This window comes from Tenrec ecaudatus, chromosome 5 (genome assembly GCF_050624435.1).
Source record: "Tenrec ecaudatus isolate mTenEca1 chromosome 5, mTenEca1.hap1, whole genome shotgun sequence".
Classification (NCBI taxonomy): domain Eukaryota; kingdom Metazoa; phylum Chordata; class Mammalia; order Afrosoricida; family Tenrecidae; genus Tenrec; species Tenrec ecaudatus.
In genome coordinates, this window is record NC_134534.1 from 67,527,535 (window position 1) to 67,543,110 (window position 15,576).

The following is a 15,576-nucleotide window of genomic DNA, read 5'->3' on the forward strand; positions in this document are numbered from 1 at the left end:
CCCACCCCACATTCACATTGGGTATGATTTTGTTATGGGTCTTAAATGCCTGATACCTGATCCCATCAATACCTCTTGAAAACATAGGCTGGTGTGCTTCTTCCATGTGGGTTTTGTTGTTTATCGGCTAGATGGCCACTTGTTTATCTTCAAGTCTTTAAGACCCCAGATGCTATATGTTTTGATAGCCAGGCACCATCAGCTTTCTTCACTTCATTTGCTTTTTCACCCATATTGTCTTCAGCAATCATGTCAGGAAGGTGAGGATCACAGAATGCTGGATTATTAGGACAAAGTGTTCTTGCATTGAGGGAGTACTTGATTTGAGGCCCAGTGTTCATCTGCAACCTTAATTCTTAACATATAAATATGAGTACATAGATCTATTCCCCTCTCATTATATATAAATATATTTACATATGTACATGCCTGTATTTAGACCTCTATAAATGTCCTTTGCCTCCTGGTTCTTTCCTTTCACTTTCCTCTTGTCCCACCATCATGTTCGGCCTTCATTCAGGTTTAGTAATTCCTTGCTGCTACATTGCCCTTGATTAAGCCCCACTGGGCATCCTACTCCCTTCTCTCCATTGATTTTAGTTCATTTGTTGTTCCCTTGTCCCTGGGTTGGTTCCCCCTACCACCTTCTGTCCTTTCTCCCATCTCCCCTTCTCCCATATCCCCCAGAACCATTGGCCCCATTCTTTTCATCTCTGTATTAGTTATCCCACCTATCTTATCTAGATAGTCATGCAGAGATATTAATAAGTGCAAAAACCAGTCAAACAAAACAACAAAGGAAGGCAAGACCAACAAAATAATAATAACAAAAAAAAAACAAGACAGAATAACAACAGCAAAAAGAAAGCCACTGACAAAAATGGAAAATCCTATAAATAGTTCAAGGTCTGTTTGTTGGTCCTCACGGTGTTTCCCAGTCTAGTCTGATATGGTGCCACACTCTGTCTCTAAAGTCTATTTCTGGTATTCCCCAGGGATTTCATCACTTTGTTCCTCTTGCTGCTCTGTTGCATGCCCTTAGTGCTTCACCCCAGTGTGATGGGGTCAGATTGGGAACAATTCCCGCACTGTGTCTCCAGTGTTGGCCCCCGTAGTGCTATGGTTCAATGAGGGACGTCGTGTCTCATGGTGGGGCCAGCCATATGATCCTCTCTGTGGATTGTCTGCTCTGAGCAGGAATATCATCCTCTAAGCTTGGTGGGCCAGGATGTGTTCCCCTCCCTCTCCATCCCTCTTCATTTCTTCTGTGTGCTCTAATCAGATGATGGGCATCTCTCCCCAAGCTATAGCTTCAGTGCTGTCCTCTGACATGCATTTTTCTGAGGGTGGGGGTGTCCACATAGTTGGAATTGGGGCCTGTCCCACAGAATTCTCTATTGGTTCCCTGGAACATGCCAGTATGTTGTATTCATATCTTGACACATCTGGTTGAAGCCTGGTCTCTCTTTCCCGCTCTTTGGAGACATAAACAGTACCCTCCCCTTAGGTTAGTTACTGCCCTGTCCCCACCTCCATGTCTTTATTTTCCTCTTTCACCCTCATATTTAGTTGGCTTCCATATGTATCCCTGGATTGGGTTTAGCCCCTGCCATAGTACCTGGACCTCACCCCAGAAATGTATGTATATTTCTGTGTAGCTTTTCCTCTATGCCCCATTTTTTAAGCTTACCTCAGTGGACTCATATTGTACTTGTCCTTTTGTGCTTGGCTTACTTCGCTTAACATGATTTCCTCCAGTTCTTCCCATGTGGCACTGTGCTTCATGCATTCATCGGTGCTTTGTAGGGATGCGCAGTACTCCATTGTATGCATGCACCACAGGATTTTGATCCAGTCATCTGTTGATAGAGATTTGGGTTGTTTCCAACTCCTTGCAGTTGTGAACTGTGCTGCAATAAACATTGGGGCACAGATGTCTGGCCATGGTTCATTTCTTGGCCTCTTATGGTACATGCCCAGTAGGGGGATTGTTGGGTCATATGGTACCTCGATTTCCATCGGCTTTAGATATTGCCAGACTGATTTCCATAATGGTTGCACATTCCTACATGTCCAGCAGCAATGGATGAGAGCTCCTATCTCACCACAGCCCCTCCAACACTTGTTGCTTTCTGACTTTTTGAATTAGGTTACCATTCTTAGGAGTTGTTCTAACTAAACAATCCAAAGAATGACATACTGGATATATGCTGCATTTGTGTTTTTATTAATATTAAGAATAAGATTTATTTTGTATACTAATTCGGCATTTTATGTGAAGCTATACAGCTGGGTGCAAGCCTTATGTAGGGAGCCCTGTAGTACTGTCTGCTAAGCACTCCATTGCTACCTGCAAGGTGGGCAGTTCAAACCTATCCAGTCGCTTCCAAAGAGAAAGACTCAGCAGCGACACAATATTGTAATATTAAGTAATAGCAAACTACTTTTCCTCTAAGTAAGAAACCCTATGGGTGTGGGTCACTATGGCTTGAAATAAACTCAATGATACCCAACAACAACAAAAATATTTTCTTAATTTATAAATAATAATTTACAAATTATCAAGGGTTCTGGAGGGAGGGAAGGAAGGGGGAAATTAGGAGCTGATACCAAGGGCTCAAGCAGAAAGCAAATCTTTTGAGAATAATGATGGCAACAAATGTACAAATGCGCTTGACATAATTGATGGATGTGTGGATTGTGATGAGTTGTAGGAGCCCCCAATAAAATGATTAAAAAAACACAAACAACTTTTCTGTATCTTACCATAACATGGGCATGTAGAATACACTGAAATCTTTGATCTGCACAAAACAAATAGAACCATAAAACAAGTATTCTGCAGTACCAGATAAGAAGTTTTAGTATTTTTAAAGAAGATTACAAGTATTGATATAATTGAATCATTGGATCCAATGCAATTTGGCATGATTATCAAGGAAAGTAATCCATTGTCTTAGAGATACAACCTTGAATTTTTTTTAATTCACCTTTTATCCATTTTTTGTTGTTGTTCTGATTCTCATTAGAAAAACTTCATTTTCCTCATTCTAATGTGAAGATGGTCAATTAAGATACACATACTTAATATAATTATGTGATAAAGAAGGTATTCATGATGAGAGAGAAGGTATTCCCAGTGTAGAAAAGCTTATATATCATATTTCTTAGCACTGTACTCTCTAAGAACAAATTACTGTCACATAACTGGTAAATGAAATTCCAATAAGACTTTCTTATTTTTTTAATTAGTAATTTAAAAAAGGGATTCACAGTATGAAAAGATTGGCTCCCCATGCTTTGGAAATCTTGTTTTAATCATTTCTATAATTATTAATCATGAGTTTGGAGCCCTGGAAAAATTTTAGTTAATGATCTTAGATATTTATTGTAACTTCACACAGACCGCTCATAGCAGATGCATTCCGTGCATCTGTGCCTTAGCATACTATTTTCATGTGCTTCCAGTAAAACTGTATTCTCTACCTAGTTTATGAATATTAAAACAGGCAGAATCAGATAGAATCAGATTTCTTTTGTTGAGTTGCTGTAATCCAACCCTTGGATTTCTAATATGGGCACAAAATTGCCTAGCGAATGCACAATACAATTCTAGTAATCTCTCTCATTCTCACTCTCTCGCTTGCTCTCTCTCGCCCTTCCTCATAATCTAAAGGATATTGTCACATTTACTCTATCAGACTACTGTTCTTGAAAGAAACAAATATGAAAAGCAGTATTTGCCTCAACAAAAGCATAATGAAATATCTTCTCATTCTAAAGAAGAAGGAGGCTCATTTGTTAATGGCTTATACAGGTCAAGGTAGTGAGAGCACCTTGTTCACTGGGGGAGGTGAGAATAGTGACTATCCAAGGGAGCTTCAAACATTTTGCAGAAGGACGGGATAAGATCATGGAATTTTCTTCATACTTGCTTGACAAGGGGTATGTAGAGACAGAGGCTCCTATGATCATGTCCCTGCTTAGCCAACACCCAAGGGGCCCTGATGGTGCAGTGGGTTACATGTTGGGCTGATAATCACAAGGTTGGTGGTTCTAACCCACCAGTGGCTCTAGAGGAGAAAGCTGAGGTTTTCTATTTCCGTAATAATTGACAGTCTCAGAAACCACAGGGGCAACTCTTCCTTGTCCTATGGGGTCGCGATGAGTCAGAATCAATAAGATGGCAGTGAGTTTGGCTTTTTGGTTTAAGCCTACTCCTGCTTTCAGTAGGGCCCATTCAGTAAAGACACAATGAACATAGCTCACTTTCAAATGACTTTCCCCTTCCTTCTTTTCTGTTTTCCTTCTTTCCTTTGTAAAATACGGTATTGAAACAAATGCTTGGCAGTACGGCGTTGGCTCTCTCATAGTAAATTTGGACAACAGAGCAAAGATAGCCTGAGTCAGCAGAAATGGGGTTACGTAACTCAGCCTCTTCAAAGACACGTTTGTAATGCTTTCACATTGTTCCTGTCCATAACATGCTAACTGCCTCAGCGTTTTCTGAAGCGTCTCTGTTTATGCAGAGCCTTCAGATGTACTCAGCGTTTATGTTTCTAGTTTCGTGTTCAGAGTTAGAAGGCAACAGTGTGCCGGCTATTACGTCACTGAACTTGGCACAGATAAGAAGACCCATTGTAACTGTCTTAATTCTTTTTATTAATTTTCCTATACTCGCTTGAATAGTATGGTGTACTTTTACATAATTATGGTACAAGTGAACAGCTTAGGGGAAAAGTACAACCATTACGGTATCAAAGCAGAATAAATATTTGCAGAAAAATTCTGCCATAACTTAATATTTTGCATATGAGCCCCTGTGCAAAATCTGAGTTATTCCTGGGGCTTGGTCCAAAAGAGCATGTCTGGGGCCCAGCCCTGGAAATCCAGAGATGATGACGGATCAGAAAACGGTCATCTTGAGCCGCAGTGCCAAGATAATGACAGAGTGACCCAAAAGGCAGAACAACAGTGGAGCTGGCGTCCCGAGTGGGAGCATGCCGTTTGCTCATGGCTGGCAGAGCTCACCCCGGGGGGCTGCCTTCAGACCTCCCAAACCTGAACTGGCATTTAAGGGCGCCAGGTATTGGCAGCTTTTTTCCCAGTCCGCTTTTTGAGCGGTTTAAAATCCACCCTGTGAGTTCTTAGATGTCTGCGAGCTGAGAGCCAGGAGTAACTGAAGCTTGCTAATTTTATTTACCTGACTCCTCTGGGAAGCCCAGGCATGTAACATAAAAGGAAGCCAGGCAACGGTACACTCCGGCGCTCCGTCTGTGGTGTTTATCTGAGAGATGGACGCAGTAGCCTGTCATGTTAGAATGAAGGTTTGCAGGCCAGCACCTCTGGGCTCAGCACCGGATGTCTAATTGTTGCCATCTGCCTTCATTCAACTCCCCCACCGCCCTGACGGTGGCAGATCCATGTCCCTGTGCTTCCAGCTGCCTACTGAGGACCCACTGCGTCCATCACGTGCTGAAACCTGTATCCCACCGCCAATGACGGCCGTCTGTGGCCTCCACCCTGGCAAAGCCGCCCTTCCAGGATGACTTCCCTGGAATCGCGATGAGTACAGGAACGAGGAAAATGAGCTAAAACTGACTCCGATGATGACTGTACAACTCTTGGTTGTGACTGACCGGTTGAATTGCATGATAACGTGAACTACATGCCAATGAAACTTTCAAAACCCCAAACAGGGAAAATATAAAGATGCAGGCATGAGCTGTGTGGGGCTGTGGCCTGTGCTGGTGGGCAGAAGAGTCACATCAAAGCTCGCGCTGGCCACCAAAGCTCCTGGCCACCAAGACTGAGCACGGGTGGGAATGGGATAGACAAAGGGGAGGTGCCCCCTCTCGGAACAGGACGACAGTAATCTCAGAACAGTGACCGTCACAAAGGGCTCCGGTCATGAGGAAGTTGGCATTTGTTACCCAAGTCTTTTGTAGTTACTTTGGGGAAAAGAGGGGTGCTGTACAAGGCATATACAAGATGACTATGTAGCCCTTGGATAGCTAAGTGTCAAAAAGTGCTGCCTCGCCCTGGTTTGGGTCCGCTGCCCTTGAGTCAGTCCCTCAAGTCACGGGGGCCCAGGGACAGCAGAGTCAAACTGAGGATGAAGCCATTTGGCAACCCATAAGCCTCCCGCGGCAGAGGGGGGTGGCTGCACGTGAGGGGCATTGGCCAGGACTCCCGCAGGGAAGACCCAGTTGCCATCAGGCTGAGTCTGACTCATGGTGACCTCGTGTGTAGCAGCGCAGAAGGATGCTTGAGGGCCTTTTCACGGAGTGTCTTGTGGTGGTTGGAAGTGGGTCACCAGGCCTTTCCTCTGAAGCACCTTTGGGCAGACTCAAAGTGCTAATCTTCTGGCTAGCCGCCACATGCATTATCCACGTACACCCCCCAGGGATTCGTGCTGCTTGAGGCCATTTCAATAATGCAGTTTGCACACAGACTGATCACTCTAATCACATTTAATCACAAGAGAGAGAGAGACAGCGGCTGGCACTGCTCTTCCCTGAGCTTGCACTTCGAAATAGCATTTCAGTTCTTTCTTCCGGCCTCTGCTGCAACCTGCTTGTGCTGCATACGTTTCAACTGCTCAGCAGAAAACTCCGCTCATTTGGATTCCAGTTTTGCCGCACTTACCATGGTTGCAATTTATCATGTGCGTATCTACTTTATTAGCTTCGGGCTTTCTTGCTAAACTGTCTTGCGGACTGGGCCCGATAGCTGGGCCACTGCTTCCCTGGCAAAGCCCGGTCCTTGCTGAGATGTATTGTTTGGCATTTTCTCCTCCTCCCTAAATTCCAATGGTTCCCAGTCCTGTGCCACCTCTTGGATTTTGAGATGTTTGCCTCCTGTCTTCCAACCTAGAGGCCTCATCGTCCAGAACTATTTAAGACGGCATTTCGTGGTAACCAGGAAGGTTTTCATGACTAATTTCCCAAGAGTACATCACCAGATCTTTCTTTCTAGTCTTAGTCTGGAAGCTCCACAAACATGTTTTCCCCATGGGTGACTGCTGGTTTTTGAAGGGCTGGTGACATAGCTTCTAGGATCACAGCAACATGAAAGCCACCACACACAACAGATGGGTGGTGGGCCTAGGACTCAGTAGCTGCTTGGTAATCAGTCTGGCATGGGAACAAATAAATGGCCAGTTTTGTAGGAAATTTCTAGGCTAGTCACCAATTAGCCAGCGCCCCTGGTGCTAAGTGCAAACTGCATCCAGCCGCTTTGGAAGTAGCTAGAGGAGCCCCGAGTCGTGCTGCTAAGTGCAGGGTTGGCAGTTTGAAACCATCAGCTGCTCCTTGGAAGAAAGAGGGGTTTTCTACTCGGAACATGTCAGTCTTGGAAGCTCACAGGGGTCGTTCTACCCTGTCCTACAGGGTCGCTCCGCACCTACATCACCTTGATAGCAGGGTGTGTGGTTTGGAATCTCTACCTCCGCCCTCAGTGCAGCCCCAAGCCACACGCTGCCCCCAAAAGGCAATAGCGACAGATCACTTGGGCATCTAGTACCACCAGGACAGAGACTGCACAACACACGACAAGCTGGCTGACCTTGGTATGGCCCCTGGAAACATACATGCTGTCCCCAAGCTTGGATTCAGTAATGATTCCAACTCCTTTAGAACTATCACATACATATTGCATGGTTAGATTCAACGCACATTTTTCAGCACGTTCAATCTGTTTCTGAGATAAAAACTTGTTTTCCCAAGGAACTGTACGTTCTGCACTCTTGATCAAGCAACACGTTAGGGTTTTTAGGAAGATATCTTGGCACCTAACGATCTATTAAGCTTCCAGTCTTCTGTCTCTGTAATTTTCCCATCTGTGAGATGGTAAACTTTTCACTGTTGTTGCATTCATGGGGGCAGAGCCATTTCTGATTTAAAGCTGAGGTCTCTTCAATCAGCCTCAAAACCCTTCCCTGAGAGCAGTGGTTCTCAACCTGTGGGTCATGACCCCTTTGGGAGGTGAACGACCCTTTCACAGGGGTTGCCCAATTCATAACAGCAAAATCACAGTTAGGAAGTAGCAACAAAAATAATTTTATGCTTGGGAAGGGGGTCACCACAAAATGAGGAATTGTATTAAAGGGTTGTGGCATTAGGAAGGTTGAGAACCACTGCCCTAGATAGCTAGCCAGTTTTCTGGGGTTCAAGCTTATTTGGAAACTGCAAAGCCACCCAAGACCAGCAAGCATAAAGAAAAAACTAAAACCCGGCTCTGAGAGAAAACAAACAGAGGGCTGGGTGGCTTCGGAAAGGTATGAGGAGAGCCTGTCTTTCAGGATCTCCCCATGACAGTGACAGCAGGGGGGCAGGTCTCCCCTGAGAATGATTAGCCGGAGAACAAGTGGACCCACCCAGGGGAGGGCAGAGACAGCAGAGCTGCTGTGGGCTGGGATTTTATCTGAATAGTCGCCTTTCTGTTAGGAATGAAAGTTTGTAATATGGAAGCACTAAGATCATGGTATTATAATTTCTCATTAAATTCTTTGAAATGTAAAAGCAAAAGGCTAGTCTATTTCCTAAGGCATTTATACTAGTCTTCGTAGGTTTGTATAAAGGCTTAGAGTTCCTGACTGTTTTAGATTCTTGAGGTTTGTGTCATTAAGGATTTTCCTATGGTTCGTTCAATTTTATAAAACACATCATACAGACGGTTTTAGTGTTTTGTTTTTTAAAAATTAAAGAGGCTACTTAAAAAAAATCGAATAAAAGACCTCACTGCCACCAAGTCGATGCTCTCAGAGACCCCATAGGACAGAGTAGAACTGCCCCTGTGGGTTTCTGAGACTTTATCTCTTATGGGAGTAGAAAGCCCCACCTTTCTCCCACAAAGAGGCTACTTAGGCTTTTATGAAATATTATTGATTTTTAAAATGCATTCTTATTAAAAATGGTCTTAAATTTGTGTGTGTGTGGGGGGGGTGTATAAATGTAAGGAATGAGGGTTCACCACACCACTGAGAGGTGAGTTTAATATCTTCTGGTCAAAGCTTAAAGCTGTTGACCCTTAATTAGCGCTCACCAGAGTCTTGAACAATACTCCAGCTGAGGGCCTCTGCCGGGGACAGAAAGTCTGCAGTAAAGCTCACAGGCTAGAACAAGTACAGGGTGTCAGAGAGAGAACAATAGCAATAATGGAGTCACTCACAGTCATTAGAGATGAGAGACTTCTCCACCAATAATGGAGACTTAACAACTAAATGAGTTTAAGAAAAGGACCCCTACACCCTGCTTTCCCTGAAGCATTCTTTCCATACTGTGTAATTGTAGGTCGGCTTTGATTCCTCTCATCAGATGCTTTTTAAACATCTCTTTTCCTCTTCTAGATCCTCAGTTCCCGCCTTGCCTTCTCCCCCTCTCTGGGCTTTGTCCTCAGAGGGAAAATATCCCCAGCATGACACCAGGGCTCCCCGCTCGCACCTCCCTGAACTCCTGCCCCATGCCCCTACCTCCAACCCTCTAGAAAACTGCAGCTTAAAACAACTTAAAAATTGTATTTCAGGCTAGAAACGTGGCAGCAATTCTACTCATAGTTTCCTAAATCTTTACAATTAGAATCTATCCCAACATATCCCTAGCCTCCCGGAATGTGCTGAAATGAATGACTTTAAGTTCCCCACAGAGGGCTCCTAGACCTGCTTTTCCTCCTCCTTTTTTCCCCCCTTATCTGAGGTTACGGACCTCAGGAGAGGAGGAGAGGGTTACAAGGTCAAAGTCTTTTCCTTCTTGGAACTTGCTGCTTGCTGGGACAGGGTTGGCTGGAAAGTAGATGCTTTAGGAAAGAGGTTGGGGGGTCACCATTTTAATTCTGTTAAGGAACAGCTGGTTTGAGTTTCTTTCCACTTCTATCTCCTGCTCCCTTCTCACAAATCCATGGAGAGAAAAGAATTTGTTCAGAAGGAACCGGCAACACAAAAACATACATTCTCTTACGGGGGTGCTTTATATTTGTCATCTGTGCTCCTAAGCTAAATGTTAGCTGGCTACGGAGAGAGACAGGCGTTCCTAATGGGAACTATGCAAGGCTGGCATCAGAAGAGCCCTTTAAAATATAAGATGCCCACTTATGTGTCTATTTTTAACTAAAGTTTCAAAGGCAGTAAATGTAATAGCACCAAGGTGCCTGAGTATTTGGAGCCTGACGGGTCAGAGAGAAAGAACAAGAGCAACATGAAGGCCTGCCAAGGGCGTGTTCCCTGTTCTTGGACGGGAGGGCTTGCCGGGCTCCAAATCAGTGCGCTCTCATTCATTCAACAAGTATGTGCTGTGTGTCTGCCCTGTACACAGCCATGCAGCAGGGGAGCAGATGGATGAGTGCCTACAGGCAAATAGGTGCATAAACGATAGCGCTTCTCAGGAGCGTTTCCACATTGAGCACCTTCCACATCCACAGTTTAAAAGGGCCCTGCTGGCACAGTAGTTAAAGCATTTGACTGATTTGCTGTGTGCACCTACCAGTGGCTCTGTGAAGACTGACAGCCTTGCCAACCCAGTGGCCCGTTCTGCTCTGTCCTGTTGGATCATTCCAACCCAGAATCAGCTCAGTGGGAATGAGACCGGTGGTGTTGTTGTTTATCCAGATAGTTCACACTCCAGGATTTAAAATTCAGATCTGTCCAAAATAACATTCTTATAATAAACGGATGCATCTAATCACTTCAATATGAATATGTGGCACTAGCAAGCCAGGCATTATCTTTCTTTAAAGACAGTATAGTTTGATTGCTTTTATTTAAATTTTAAAGCCTTCCATTCTTTTTCCAGAGAGAGAGAAGCAAGTAAGAGAGAGAATATAAAACTCACATCTCTCAAATAAATGGCAAACCAGTACCAGATTTTTTGTCTGGGCTCCGTAGCATGCTGGCCTCAGGCTGAGTCGGTGTGTGGCTCAACAGCAATCAGAGGTCATAATTTCATTGGCAGTTAGCATCAGGTTTAATTTTTCTAGCATGTTACATTTACCAAAATGTCTGGTTTCAGTTATGCTTCCGCATTGACTGAATCAGCTTTGAGCAGCATGATGTCTTAAGGTACCTGAGGTTTATGGAACACATATGCTAATTGTTTTCAATCACTTTCCTTTTCAAACACACACACACAATGTGCTCTTTGGAAGCTGAACAACAGTAGTTGTTCGTGGCACTGCTTATTTCTTCTACAATGAAGGAGGACCCTAAGTTGGTAAAAAAAAAATGTCAGTTTAACAAGACTGCCACCTACTGATTGGCAGCTTTGAAAAAAATTACTCCAATTAAGGTCATTTTGTTTGTATGTTTACGTAGCTGGTGGTGGGGTGGGGTGGAGGGGAGAGCTTAAAAATCATTTTTAATTATCTATTTTAAAATGTGTCATTTCTACCCCGTTTGAGGAATGTGACCAGGTTCATATAGACGATGTTTCTTCGGATGATAATGGACAAGACCTAAGGTGAGCCGGATCACCAGCGTGTTCTAGCTTCAGTGCTCGGCTAATTGGTATGAACTTCCTGTTTGGTTAACTTTGGGCTTTTCTTGCATCTAAACAGCACGTATAACTTTGGAACAGATGGCTTTCCGGCTGCAGCCACCAGTGCGAATTTATGCTTAGCGACTGGTGTGCGGGGCGGTGTAGACTGGATGAGGAAGTTGGCCTTCCGATACAGACGGGTAAAAGAGATCTACAACACCTACAAAAACAATGTTGGAGGCAAGTGCCCATCACCCTGATCTCTTAGTGGGCTAGTTGAGACAATCTGGAGCAAAGGTTGAAAGGAGCTCACAGTGGTTTCACACTCTGCGGGGTGAGACCAGCGCTTTCCAGGGAAGTTTCATTGCATATGAATTCTTCCTCCATGAGTTGGCAGCAGAAATATCAGACGAGATGCAACTTCCCTGGCTCCATTACGTACCAGTCATATGTGACCTGGAGTCAGGTGGTTAATCTCTCGGATATTTTGGGTGTGCCCTAAAGGTGAAGTGGGATGGACAACCCTGGCGTAACGCAGGAGGGAGCGGGGGTTGTAAAGACCCGTCTCCTGAGCAGCCCTTAGATGGATTGGGACCCAGTCAACTGTATTTCACAGTGGGATTCCTCATTAAAGGGAATGTACTAACAGGGAAAATCTTAGGTATGGTCGCGGTTTCAGGCATGGCTAAACCCAGAGATTCAAATGATGCCCTCCATAATCTCTTCCCATGCCCTTCTTTGGGGAGGAGTCGCTGCAGGTCATACCTTGCCAAGAGGACCGGCAGTAGCTTCAGATGTGTAGTCTATTGAGTTTAGCAGTGTACTTCAATCCATTACCATTGGGTTGACACCAGTGCGCACCAACCCACTGGACAGAACAGAACTGCCCCGCAGGGCCTCCAAAAACTGAAAGTTTTTACGAAAGCAGTCAACCCCATTTTTTTCCCATAGATTGACCAGTGAGTTCAAACCCCCAGCTTATCCCTTAGCAGGAGAGTGCTTCACTACTGCACGGCCATGGCCCTTTAAGTAACAGAGGTGAAAAACAAAAGTAATACAAACTTTCCCAGAAGATTCAGTAAAAGTTCCCTGGTTTTCATTGGCCAAACGAAATGAGTTTACAATCAGAAAAGACAGTGCTAGGAATTTGAAAAGAGACAGATGCCCTTTGTAGTACGCAGTAGAAGGAGCCCTGTTGGCACAGTGGATTGTTCTCTGCGAGTCTGCTAAGACTCTAACCATAAGTTCGAATGCACCAGCTAATACTTTGGTGAAGGCTGAGGTAGTCTGCTCCCAGGAGGACGTATGGTCTCAGAAACCCGGGAGACAGGGCTGCTCGCCCCTATAGAGTGGCTTTGCATTAGAACGGACTCAACAGCAGTGGGTGGTTTTGGTCTAATACTTCTGGAGTCTCTGAGTGGGGAAATGGTTAATGCGCTTGGCTGCTAACTCTAAGATTGGAGGTTTGAGTCCACCCAGTGGCCCTTGGGAAGAAAAATCCAGCATTGCCCACCCAGTGGAGCTCAGTTCTACTCTGACATCCACTCAGTCCACTCGATGGCAGCTCTTTTTGTTTTTATTGACCATACTAAAGTATCTGTCCAAAGAAATATATGAGGCATGAACTCTGTATGGGGGTGGGAGTGGCGGGGGGGGGGGTTCTAAAAGTTCTTGGGAAAATGACATGATCTTTCCAATGCATTTCTCCAGGAAAGTTTTGAGTTGCCCACGGACCTTGAAGCTTGAGGGTGTGGTTAGCAATAAGGTGGAAGAGACGTGTTGGTTAGGACGTAGTTCACCATCTTCTTTTCAACCTACAGGTCTGCTGGGTCCAGCCAAGAGAGAAGCCTGGCTGCAGTTGAGGGCCGAGATTGAAGCTCTGACGGACTCCTGGTTGACTCTGGCTCTGAAAGCACTCACCCTCATTCACTCCCGGTGAGGCTTCTCGAAGGCACCCAGCTGGTGTGGGCAAGCAGGCTTGATCACACCCTTCCCGTTGGGAGACTTTGCTTTTCAAGTGCTCTTTCCTTTTTTTTTTTTTTTGTCCTTTCTGTTCTAGGACAAACTGTGTGAATATCTTAGTAACCACTACTCAGCTCATCCCAGCATTGGCGAAAGTCCTGCTCTATGGATTAGGAATTGTATTTCCAATAGAAAATATTTACAGTGCGACTAAAATAGGTGAGCTCTTTTTATTTTACTTTTTTTATACAGTCACTCCTACTCTTTCAAGCTACTAAAAACAAAAGTCAGTAAAAGACTCCCCCACCCCCATGCTAATATGTTGGAAAAGTAGAAGAAACATTTATCCAATTTGTTTTCAAAGTCAGCTTTCAATATCCAAACAACTGTAATGCATAAGCTACACGGTTCAAGTTGTTTTCTCAAGCATTGTAAGACTTGTACACTTGTACACATAAGGTGAAGTCAGCTTAACTCTCGAATTATTTCGATCATCTCAGGGATAGTGATGAAAAGTTAAATTATAAGCTTAAAAAACCAGGCTAGGTCTACATAAAATCACAATAAAACAACAGGAACATTATTATAACTGTAACTCTTAATTTACACATATAAGGCGGCATCAAATAATTAATGGAAACACAGAATTAAAAGATCATGGACTTTTCCCGCGAACTTTGGAAGCTCCCACATATAAACCGTTGAGCTCCACGCTGGCTGAGGACGCCAGAACAAACAAAGCAGCAGCCCCTTTTCAGAGGCTGGGAGAAAGGCTTGGCTTTCTGCTCCCTTGGAGAGTTCGTCCCACAAGGGTCCTTCTCCTCTGTCCAATAGGTTGCTGTTAGTCAGAATTGATGTGGCAGCAGGGAATTGGTGTTTCGGTTTGGTAAGAAGGAACCCTACTGGGGCAGGGCAGGGTAGACTGATATTAAGTTTCATGGTTCTGTAGAGTCCTCAGAGGGTCACAAAGGCGATGACTAGACTTCTTCACATGTGCCCTGGCCCGCATGGGTCAAAGTAGAACTGGGCTCCCCAGAGTCTTCTGTGGCTGGGATTTCTCATCGATTCTCTTACAGCGACTCTGTAAGGGCAGAAGTGTGGTCTTTAGATGAGCCAGGAAATGATTTAGGCTTTCAGATGTCTAAGAGAAGAGGGAACCCGTGAAGATGTTTGGGCAGGGGCACTAGATCAAGTAGTTATGTTTTCATCATCCTAAAGCCACCCTGTAGGGAGAGCAGAACCACCTCTGGATGGCCTTGGCTGTATATCTTTAAGGCTGTATGAGCAGAGAGCCTCATCTTTCCCCCACAGACAGCTAGTGCTTTTCAAACTGCCGACCTTGCTTTTGATGCCACCAGGACTCAGAGGCAATTAACTACCAGGACTCTGAATCACCTTAATGGCAGTGAGTTTTTATTTGCTGTTGTCGTTGTGTTTCAGGAAACACTATTGAGCCAAGGCAAAGCTCTCGTACACATGGATAAGCGAGGGAAGGCTTAGGGGGACGTGCCAGTCTTGATGTGCAATCTGTAAGCCTGAATTTGAAGGGTGACAGCAAGAGCTTTGGAGTTTCTTCTCTGAAAAGTCTCAAAGTATTTATTGATGGTATGACCCTTCTCTTTTCGCAGAGTAACATTTCATTTTTTTTCTCAGCGGAGAGACTGAATAAAATCACATTCTCCAAGCAGTGGTCTAAATTGGTGCTTTTCAAACTGTCATCTCCTTAACATTCAGATTCTGATTTAGAAGGCTCAAGGGGGGACCTGCGATTCTGCATCTCAAAATCTGGAACGCACTTTGACTTGCAAGTCTGAGCCACCCTAGGAAACCGACTGGAGCAGGCAAGCTAGGTAGACAGTGCTTCTCTCAGTGGCTGCCCAGGATCCCTGGTGAGCCTGTCCACAAACAAGCAGCCTGGTCCCCTCCCCCACCCACCACCCAGAGAAATCGTCATAGAGTCAGGTGTGCAGCCTGCACAGCAGGTCTTAAAAGCTCCCCCAAGTGATTCTGATTTGCAGCCAATGTTGAAAACCACTGAGTTATTTCAAAGAAGGGGTCATTGAATGTAGGCGTTTGATGGTTTTAGAAAATCACTTGTTTAGTCACACTTTCATTCTTTAAATGGTTTGTAGAGCTGTGCACCCGG

At 44.7% G+C, this 15,576-nt stretch overlaps 1 protein-coding gene across 1 annotated transcript in view; it reads left to right on the forward strand.

The window, feature by feature from the left end:
* Positions 1-15,576, forward strand: part of EYA1 (EYA transcriptional coactivator and phosphatase 1) — a 159,162-nt gene that overhangs the window by 125,732 nt on the left and 17,854 nt on the right. Inside the window, exons 11-14 of the mRNA XM_075550654.1 lie at positions 11,392-11,450; positions 11,548-11,708; positions 13,289-13,403; positions 13,528-13,649. Of these exons, the coding sequence (XP_075406769.1) occupies positions 11,392-11,450; positions 11,548-11,708; positions 13,289-13,403; positions 13,528-13,649 (457 nt within the window). The remainder of the gene's footprint in view (positions 1-11,391; positions 11,451-11,547; positions 11,709-13,288; positions 13,404-13,527; positions 13,650-15,576) is intronic.